Source organism: Gorilla gorilla, chromosome 18, assembly GCF_029281585.2.
Source record: "Gorilla gorilla gorilla isolate KB3781 chromosome 18, NHGRI_mGorGor1-v2.1_pri, whole genome shotgun sequence".
NCBI classification, from domain to species: domain Eukaryota; kingdom Metazoa; phylum Chordata; class Mammalia; order Primates; family Hominidae; genus Gorilla; species Gorilla gorilla.
Window position 1 is genome coordinate 5,765,395 of NC_073242.2, and position 9,421 is coordinate 5,774,815.

The following is a 9,421-nucleotide window of genomic DNA, read 5'->3' on the forward strand; positions in this document are numbered from 1 at the left end:
CAAACCCTCCCTCCTCCAGAAGCCTTGCCCTCACTACTGATCACACTTGCCTTAAATCTTTGTTAGCAAGGACATGTCCTCCTGAAGTGAGGCCTGTGTTTCTAAGTCACATTTCTTTCTCTTTTCTTTTCTTTCTTTTTTTTTCCCCCAGAGTCTCGCTCTGTCACCCAGGCTGGAATGCAACAGCACAATCTCAGCTCACTGCAACCTCCTCCTCCTGGGGTCAAGCGATTCTCCTGCCTCAGCCTCCCGAGTAGCTGGGATTACAGGCGTATGACACCAGGCCTGGCTAATTTTTGTATTTTTAGTAGAGACGGGGTTTCACCATGTTGGCCAGGCTGGTCTCAAACTCCTGGCCTCAAGTGATCTGCCTGCTCAGCCTCCCAAAGTGCTGGGATTACAGGCGTGAGCCACCACACCTGGCCTCTTTCACCAATTTAATAACTGCTTATGGAGGCCCAGAGCTGGCTGCTGGGGACAGCAGTTGACCAAGACAAGCTGCTTCCTGTGCCCGGAGAGCTTACACTCCAGAGGGTGAAACAGATGGCAAACACAGCAACCAAGAGACATAATGATCAAAGATTCCGAGGCCTGCTGGAAGCCAAGAGAGGGGTCTGTGATGCAGGCACCCAGAGCTCCCCATTTTCAAGAGAAACCAGAGACTTGGATTTTTATGTAAACTCTCCTAATTTTAAAGGTTGCCAGCGCAAACCCGTTTCCTCTGCTCTCTCAAGGCTCCCCTCCCTGCCTGGCCTCCCACTTTCTCCAGCGCGCCTGCCTCCTTCTCTTCCTGGGGGCCCCATCCGCACTCCTCCCCCTGCAGGATGCCCTACTTGCACCCAACTCCTCCTGCTGCCCACGCCCTGGGGGTACCTGAGCAGCAGCTGGCAGGACGGGGTCCACTGGACTGGGAGTCCACTGCCCAGGACCCTGGGGCCAGTGCACAGCAGCTGCTGAGGCCCCCAGCTCAGACCCGGGGCCAGCCATCCTGAAAGAGGCCTTGTAGCGCGGGTGGACACCTGGAGTCCCCAGGGCTGCAGCTGCAGAAGCTAAATGCCTCTACCCAGGCCCAGTGCACACACACTGGGGGTTGGTCTGGAAGAGCTGGGGGGCCAGAGGAGTGAGACAAGGAAGGGTTCTGAGAGGGCTTCCGGGTTTGCCCCCCAGCTCTGCCAGGTTCCTGGGGATTAAGTCTGCCATGGGACGGTTTATGTTCTCTGGAGCTGGAGTTCCCAGGAACAAATCCTAGCTCTGCCCTTCCTAGCCTGCTGACCTTGCACAGGCTCCTTGCCTTTCTGGGCCTCGGTTTCCCCATCTGGACACTGAGGGCAGTACCCACCTTGCAGGATAACTTTGAAGAGGCCGTGTGCCTGGCACACAACAGTGCTTGCTGTAGGGCAGGCTTCCACGGCCTCTGCCAGGCCCTCTTGAGGAATCACTCTGCTGGGCAGTGCCCCTCCATCTGTGTTTTCTCAGGCCTCTGACCTGAGAGGCAGCCAATTGTTTGGACTCTGGGCACTGCCAGCTGGGAGGGCTCAGGTCTCTGAAGGGCCCAAGGTCCTGGTGACAGCTGTCAGGTCTCCGGGGACAGCCGGGTCATCTCTCCAGCTCCCAAAGAAACACCAAGAAGCCCCCGCATGCCAAGGACACCACCCCTCTGGACCACTGTGCCCCAGCTCCGACCACTACAGTACCATCTTCTCTGTGAGAGGCGGTGACAGAGCTCCAGTGCAGCCCAGGCTGGGGAGGTGGGTCTGCCAGGGACCAGCTTAGGATTTGGAGAATTGGCCCTGGCCACCTGAAGGTCCGAACCTGGAGGGGAAGGACAAGGGGCAAGCCACACAGCCTGGGCAGGGGCCTCTGCTTTCCACCTTTCAGACCCTGAGGGCAGAGTCCCGTGGGAGGGGACCCTCAGGGGGCCGGGGGCTGGCTGCCACGGCGACTTCCTCCTTCCCGCAGATCCCCAGGAGTGCACAGCAGGCAGAAGCTGTGGGGGAGATCGCCGCGCCCGCTGTGTCCTCCCGGTGACCAGCTGTCACCTGAACCCAGGGCGTCTGCCCCAGCAGCCTGGTGTGTTTGCCAAGCCAGGGCTGGAGCTTCCTGGACCTGCCTACCCTGGAGGGGATGGAGCAGTGAAGGGCACCGGGCCAAGCGCTAGGCATCTGGGGCTAAGGAGACAGAAGCTCGCGGTGCCCGTCCATGCGGGCCCTCTGCCCCAGCACCCACATCTCAGGACACCCCTTCCTCCCAGGTCTGGCGGTCCAGTTTGGGGGTCACCGAGCTGGGGTGGTGTGCAGCCAGCAGAGGGGATTCAGGATCCCGGGGTGACTCCTGGCCCAGGCCTGCCACCCCACAGCTGGCTCCTGGCCCCAAGGCAGCCCCGGGCAGGGGTCGTGGTCGGGGGCGGGACGGGACCCGGACCTCCTGACCCCCCCACCCCACGCCGAGTGGGGGTGTATTTGCATGTCCCCGCCCCGCGCACGGCATTGGCGGCGGCGGCGGGAGGCCGGGCCTGAGTGGCTGCGCGCCCGTGGAGCGGCGGGGGCGGGGCGCGAGCCGGGCGCCTGGGATGATGCCGCCGCCGCCGCCAGGGGAAGGGTTCGGGTCCGGATCGGGCTCGGCGGGCGCGGGGTGCGGGACGGCCCAGGGCACGGCGGCTGCAGCGGGAGCACACTGAGCGCCCGCCCGCCATGTCCAGGAAGAAGACCCCCAAGAGCAAAGGGGCCAGCATCCCCGCTGCCTCCACGCTGCCCACCGCCAACGGGGCCCGACCGGCGCGCTCCGGGACTGCGCTTTCCGGCCCCGACGCGCCGCCCAACGGGCCCTTGCAGCCCGGCCGGCCCTCGCTTGGCGGCGGTGTCGACTTCTACGACGTCGCCTTCAAGGTGAGCCAAGCACCCGCCCCCAGGCCAGCGCAGCAGGTGGCGCCCGGCCTGAGCCAAGGGTTGGGGGTCGGACAGGGGGTGCAGGGCCCGCGGCCCCAGGGCGCGGAGCCCACGCGGGAGGAACCCCGTGGGGCTTGTACGGTGCATCGTGCACACACAGCTGTCCATCCCAGGTCTGGGGTATCCAACAGCTGGCAGGGCCTGTCCGCCACCCCCAGGCGGCATGGTGGCACAAGGGGTCCCGCGACCATCAGTGCCTGCGTCCCGCGCCCCAATGCCCTGGCCCCCGCTCGGGGTCTCACCATTTCCCGTATGCTGCCCTCCCTCAACCCAGCGGCTGTGGGCCTTTTTTTTTTTTTTGCTGGGGGGAAGAGGTTTGCCAGATGGATGGGGAACCCTGGGACTCCAGACCAAGGCAGAGGCTGTGTGGACTTGGCAGGGGGCTGGGAGGACCATCTTTGGGTTTGGTAGCACAGGTTTCGGGGAGAAGGCCTGACTGCTGCCCACTTGCACCTCCCCCCAACCTCAGACTTGGCCCAGGTCCCTCTTCAGATCGAGATCTGATCCTAATGGGGCAAATTCCTCTTGAGCCTTGCTGGGGTCATGTCCCTACTGGGATGTGGAGAAGCCCCCGGCAGAGGCCTCCCCAAGTCTCTTAGGAGGTACCCAGCTGCCACCCCACTTGCTCCTCTCCCAGATGCTGTCCACCGTGTGGGGGTATGGACGTTAGGGAGGGTCCGGGATGCAGGTGGCTGCCCTCACTCCCCGCTGACTGAGACGGCCACTGTGCAGAAGGACAGAGCAGCCCCAGCCTTTCAGAGGCAGACGCTGGGTGTCCAGCCCATCGGGGTCCCTGGCCCCGCTGAGCCTGCAGGCCTGGGCTGCCTCCCTCCACTCCTGCCCCTCACCTGCAGCCCCCTTCTGACCAGGCCAGCTCAGGGCAGACCAGACTCCCCCCAACCCTCCTGCTTGTCCTAGGTCATGCTGGTGGGGGACTCGGGCGTGGGGAAGACCTGTCTGCTGGTGCGATTCAAGGACGGTGCTTTCCTGGCGGGGACCTTCATCTCCACCGTAGGCATTGACTTCCGGGTGAGTGGAGGCCCTGGCCTGGCCGCACATCAGAGTCCTGCCGGTACCCCTGAGCAGCAAGTTCTCTGTGATCCCCGTGGTACCGACAGGCTCGAGGCCTGGACCCCGGAAGCTGCCTGCCTCGACCTTCCAACACCTGGGCTGGTGGCTGCACCCGACAAGCATAGTTAGTTGCCCTACGCCAGGGGCTGGCATTACCCAGGAACCATATCCTGTGCCTTGGGGGAGGCGGACACTGTTGCCTACAGGGTGGTGGGTCAGAGGAAGTCAAGGGCCACGTCCACGTGGGGCCAGCAGTGCTGCCTCGGTACAGAGGCCTTACTGGGCCCTAGAAGCACGTGCTCCCTGCAGAGCCTGAGCGAGGGTTTCCAGGGCTTGCCTAGGGGAGAGGACCCTGCTCTTGGGTGAGGAGCGCCCACCCCCACCCCCACCAGCTGGAATTCCTCGTGCTGAGGTGCCGGCTTGTCCTCAGCAAATCTTAAATTTGCATTTTTCTCACCCTTTAATTAGAGCCAGTTAGAGGGAGGATGGAGGAAGGGCTGTTCCAGGGACAGGAAAAGGGGCTCCCTCCAGTCTGGGGAGCTGTTCTCTACCCCGTCTGGGGGTTCCAAGTCCCCTCAAGTCCTCTGGGATGGAGTGACAACTGAAGTGCCCGAGGGGGGGCAGGCCAGTCCTGTCTGGTCCCCACTTCCCCACCTCCCTCTTGGCTCTCGGGCAGGTGGTAAGAGGTGAGGCCATTTGGTTCGCACTCTCGTTCAGGGTGCCAGGGAAGGCGGTGTCCTCCCCAGCCCAGCAGATGGCCCTGCCTGGTTCCCGGGAGACCCAGAAGCACTCTGACAGCAGGAGCTCAGGCTGAGGGAGGTGGCACAGGTTCCAGCTGCCCAGGGCCTCAGACTGCGGCTGAAGCCCCCCGCCCCCACCCCAACAGATGGGACTGGGGCTAGACCACTCCCTGCCTTACGTCTCATCGTCAACTGGGAGGGCCCGGCTGGGGACGCTGCCTGGCAGTTCTGGGATCTGCGGTTACTGCCTTGGGTCAGACAGGCCCAGGCCCAGCCCTGACAATCCCAGCAAGGAGTGGCTTTAATTTTTTATTCTTTTGAAGCAGGGTCTCACTCTGTCGCCCTGGCTGGAGTGCAGTGGTGATCATGGTGGACTGCAACCTCTAACTTCTGGGTTCAAGCCATCCTGAGTCTTTCAAATTAGCAAAAAGAGCTACTGGGGAGGCTGAGGCGTTGCAGCTCGTTAGTTACTGCACCCATTTGCAGATGAGGAAACCGAGGCAGTGTCAGTAAGAGGCCTGGTGGGGTCATGAGTTCAAATAAGTCAGCGTAAGAGGCTCTAAGCAGGAATAGTGCAGAGGCTGCGGGGAGAGGCCTGCACTTGCAGGTGTGGGTGAGGTCAAATTGGCTTAAGGGAAGCCTGCAGGGGCTGGGCTGGACCTGGGAGCTGGGAGGTCTCGGGACAGGAAGGCAGTGAAGCTAGTGGGGCCAGAGGCTGGGCTGGGCCCATGCCAGAGCTGCCTGGTTCTGTCTGTTTCAGAACAAAGTTCTGGACGTGGATGGTGTGAAGGTGAAGCTGCAGGTAAGGTGACTGGCAGAGGACAAGTTGGGGGACAAGGGACACCAGGGAGGGGCTGGACAGCCTGACCAGTGCCTGTCGCTGCAGATGTGGGACACAGCTGGTCAGGAGCGGTTCCGCAGTGTTACCCATGCCTACTACCGGGATGCTCATGGTGAGCCCCTGGGTACCTGGGCTGATTGGGGCGGCGGTCTGAGCACCTGAGGGTGCAGGTGATGGTGGATGTCCTCACTGCCCTCTGTCCCCAGCTCTGCTGCTGCTCTACGATGTCACCAACAAGGCCTCCTTTGACAACATCCAGGTCAGTGGCTTTTCTGGTGGGGTGAAAGGGCCCTGATAGGGCCTGAGCCATCCCAACCTCCTTCTGGTAGATGGCATCAGGGTTCCAAAGGACCCCGCTGAGAGAGGGGAGGGGGAAATGACAGCCTTCTGGGCTGGAGGTGGCCCAAATGGACCTGAGTGCCATTCCAGCTCCCTCAGCAGGAGCCTTTGTGTAAGGGACCTGTAAGGTGGGCTTCTGTATGTGGTACACGGGGGGTTATCACTTCTAAAGACACGTATCCTGGCCAGGCATGGCGGCTCACCTGAGTTCAGGAGTTCGAGACCAGCCTGGCCAACATGGGGAAACCCCATCTCTACTCAAAATACAAAAATTAGCCGGGCGTGGTGGCACACACCTGTAATCCCAGCTACTCAGGAGACTGAGGTTGCAGTGAGCCAAGACTGTGCCACGGCACTCCAGCCTGGACAACAGAGCAAAACTGTCTCAAAAAAATAAAATGGGCCGGGTGTGGTGGCTCACACCTGTAATCCCACCACCTTGGGAGGCTGAGGTGGGCGGATCACGAGGTCAGGAGTTGGAGACCAGCCTGATCAACATGGTGAAACCCCGTCTCTACTAAAGATACAAAAAATTAGCTGGGCGTGGTGGTGCGTACCTGTAATCCCAGTCACTTGGGAGGCTGAACCCTCCCAAGGTTCTCTGAACCCCAGGAGAATAGCTTGAACCCAGGAGATGGAGACTGCAGTGAGTCGAGATGGAGCCATTGCACTCCAGCCTGGGAAACAGGGCGAGACTCTGTCTCAAAAAAAAAAAAAAAAAAAAGATAAAGACAGGTGCCCTCTACAGTGTGACCTGGAGGGCCAAAGTTCTGGGGCATGGGGCAAGCCATGCAGGGAGCCCCAGCCTGGTCGGCTGCCTCCCACAGGCCTGGCTGACCGAGATCCACGAGTACGCCCAGCACGACGTGGCGCTCATGCTGCTGGGGAACAAGGTGGGAGGCCCGGCTGTCCTCACCTGGGCCACGGGGCAGGGCAGGTGAGGGGGCAGGGGCCAACCATGGGCCAGCTGTCACCAAGACCCTGTGCCTGGGCCAGGTGGACTCTGCCCATGAGCGTGTGGTGAAGAGGGAGGACGGGGAGAAGCTGGCCAAGGTGAGTCAGGGCAGGGGGGTGGTGAGGGGGTGCCCCTGGAGGCTGCGAGCCTAGGCTGTCCCCGCCAGGCCACCACCTGGCTGGCAGCAGCTGTTTACAGGAGTATGGACTGCCCTTCATGGAGACCAGCGCCAAGACGGGCCTCAACGTGGACTTGGCCTTCACAGCCATAGCAAAGTAAGTCCTGCCAGTCACCAGGACTCCCCCAGCCCAGGGCCTGAATCCTCATTAGAGTCCAGGCCATCGTGTCCCCTTGTCACCCCCGCTCCGCAGGGAGTTGAAGCAGCGCTCCATGAAGGCTCCCAGCGAGCCGCGCTTCCGGCTGCATGATTACGTTAAGAGGGAGGGTCGAGGAGCCTCCTGCTGCCGCCCTTGAACCTGGCTGAGCTCAGTCCTCTGGAGGAAGCCGCCCAGCCCCTAGAAGGCTGGACAGAGGGTCTCCAGGCCCTTCTGACTTTGTTGCCCAGTGGCCAATGCCCGAGTGTCTGTTTTCAGGAGCCCCAGGTCAAGCCTTGTCCCTTCCTCCTCCCAGCAACAGTCCCAACAAGCAGGCTTCTGAGAGCCCGTGGCCGCACACTGGCCGCCACGGAAAAGCAGTCTTCTGCACGGGACGGGGAGCAGCAAGTGGACAGACTTTGCCACGGTGCTCTGCTGCCCCCTCCTGGGCACGTCCAGGTGAGGGAGGGCTGGGGCTGGCACCACGCACAGTGCCTAACCCTAGAAAAGCCATGTCTTCCGCCGCACATGCTCAGGCAGCTAAGGGAGGACGCCTGCCCACGCCTGGGACAGAAGGCTTCACTGCTAATCACATCGTGCATCTGTGTGTCCTGGGAGCTGCCTGCTCCCGGCCCACCCTCTAGGAGGCTCTGGCTCAAACAGCAATAGGGTCTTCCTCACTGACGTTGGAGGATGCCTGTGGCCTTGTGATAAAATGTGGGAAATCACAGAAAACACCAGAAACAACAACTGCCAGCCCGGCCTGGCCACAGCTGAGGTCTGTGATTTCCGAGCACGCTCCACTTTGCACTCAACTTGGCCTTTTAATTGCAAGCCTTTGTTTTCAGTCCTAGTGAATAAAGTTGTGTTTTCTGGAGCGTCTGTCTCATCTGTTGAAAAAAAATCCACTTCTAGAGCAGGATGCTGGAGTTTGAGAGACTCAGCAAGGCCCAGAACCCTCAGCAGGTGTGTGGCTACCGTTCCTCCATGGCCCATGGCTGCCTCCCTAAGGAGACACATGGGAACCCTAGGTAGTGTCAACTTCCCTCCACAAATCTCAAAAGCCTTTTTGGACTCACCCTGGGGCAAAAGGCATGAAAAACAGTATTTGGCTGGGCGTGGTGGCTCACACCTGTAATCCCAGCACTTTGGGAGGCTGAGGTGGGCAGATCACCTGAGGTCAGGAGTTTGAGACCAGCCTAACACGGAGAAACCCCGTCTCTACTAAAAATACAAAATTAGCCGGGCGTGGTGGTGGGCGCCTGTTAATTCCAGCCACTTGGGAGGCTCAGGCAGGAAAATCGCTTGAGGCGGAGGTTGTGCCATCGCACTCCCGCCTGGGAAACGAGCAAAACTCCGTCTCAAAAAAAAAAAAAAAAAAAAAGATCACGGGCAGAAATGGAGAAGGCAATCCCAAGAGATGAAAAGTCACTGGTAACGAGCTTCCGTTTTCATGTCTCTACCCTTTTGCAAGATTGCCTGTGGATCAGCCAGACCTCTGGGGTGCCAGAATAGGAAAATAAAGACACTTGAGAGAAAACCGAATCAACTCACTACCTTTGCTTTATTGCTAAGCACTTCAATAGACACAGCGCCCACCTTACCGCTAGGCCCTCCGGATTGAGGTTTACTTAGGTTCAAAACTTGCAGCCGGCTCGCGACGAAACCTGAAAGTCAGCGCCAAAATGTAGACATTAAGTCCCCACTCCTTCGTTTCGGGCAACACCTGTTTCCACTCTCAGCTCCCCGTCAGGAGTGCGCACCCTCAAGCCTCAGTCTTGCTAAATAATCAGACTGCACGTGCAGTTTTCATACGAGGTGTCAGAAGTCAAAGCAATTCATCACAGACTGGGAGAATAAGGGAACCCAAGCCCGGCCCAGTCTTACCTGCAGGTAGCTGAGGGCCTGAGATTCGGGAAGAAACCTTTAAACGCTAAGGGACAAAGTGGAGCGTAGGCCAGGCCTGGACGCCCAGGGACCTAGCCGGCCTGCAGCGTTCGGACGGCCCTCAAAGCCACGCTCGTGGCTCAGTTCGTCCCAAGATCGTAGCACATGGCGAACGTATTAACAAACCTCTTCCGCCTCGGACTCGACCCCAAAAAGACAGGGGCGGGCGAGGCTCAAGCTTTTATAGAAACTGTCCCACCTCTGTCATTGGGCTATCCTGGCGGAAGTGCCCGCCTTCCCTTGCCGCTGGTACGCTCCGCTCCCTGCCG

The 9,421-nt window shown here is 60.4% G+C and overlaps 1 protein-coding gene and 1 non-coding gene across 5 annotated transcripts; one reads left to right on the plus strand and one right to left on the minus strand.

Moving 5' to 3' along the window:
• Window positions 1-2,548: 2,548 nt before the first annotated feature.
• Window positions 2,549-8,082, plus strand: RAB26 (RAB26, member RAS oncogene family). 4 transcript variants are annotated; one of them, XM_004056991.5, is made up of 9 exons: window positions 2,549-2,885; window positions 3,864-3,974; window positions 5,517-5,558; window positions 5,643-5,709; window positions 5,804-5,856; window positions 6,764-6,829; window positions 6,933-6,989; window positions 7,090-7,166; window positions 7,263-8,082. In XM_004056991.5, the coding sequence occupies exons 1-9, from the start codon at window positions 2,691-2,693 to the stop codon at window positions 7,363-7,365; spliced, it is 771 nt and encodes a 256-aa protein (XP_004057039.3). In that variant the 5' UTR covers window positions 2,549-2,690; the 3' UTR covers window positions 7,366-8,082. The 4 variants fall into 4 exon arrangements, with proteins under 4 accessions (XP_004057039.3, XP_055220963.2, XP_055220964.2 ...); XM_055364988.2 differs by having other exon boundaries at window positions 2,550-2,885; window positions 7,058-7,166; window positions 7,263-7,362; XM_055364989.2 differs by lacking the exon at window positions 6,933-6,989 and having other exon boundaries at window positions 2,550-2,885; window positions 7,058-7,166; window positions 7,263-7,362.
• An 890-nt stretch (window positions 8,083-8,972) lies between these two features.
• On the minus strand, window positions 8,973-9,055 carry LOC115933419 (small nucleolar RNA SNORD60). The gene has a single exon (XR_004069277.1). It is a non-coding gene; the product is annotated as a small nucleolar RNA SNORD60 (small nucleolar RNA).
• Between the last annotated feature and the right edge of the window lie 366 nt (window positions 9,056-9,421).

What these genes read in the sequence shown, in the direction of transcription:
- RAB26 (XM_004056991.5), top strand. Translation starts at nt 2,691, where the DNA reads ATGTCCAGGAAGAAGACCCCCAAGAGCAAAGGGGCCAGCATCCCCGCT. An exon ending in TCTACGACGTCGCCTTCAAG is followed by an intron (nt 2,886 to 3,863) that starts GTGAGCCAAGCA and finishes TGCTTGTCCTAG; the next exon opens with GTCATGCTGGTGGGGGACTC. An exon ending in TCATGCTGCTGGGGAACAAG is followed by an intron (nt 6,830 to 6,932) that starts GTGGGAGGCCCG and finishes TGCCTGGGCCAG; the next exon opens with GTGGACTCTGCCCATGAGCG.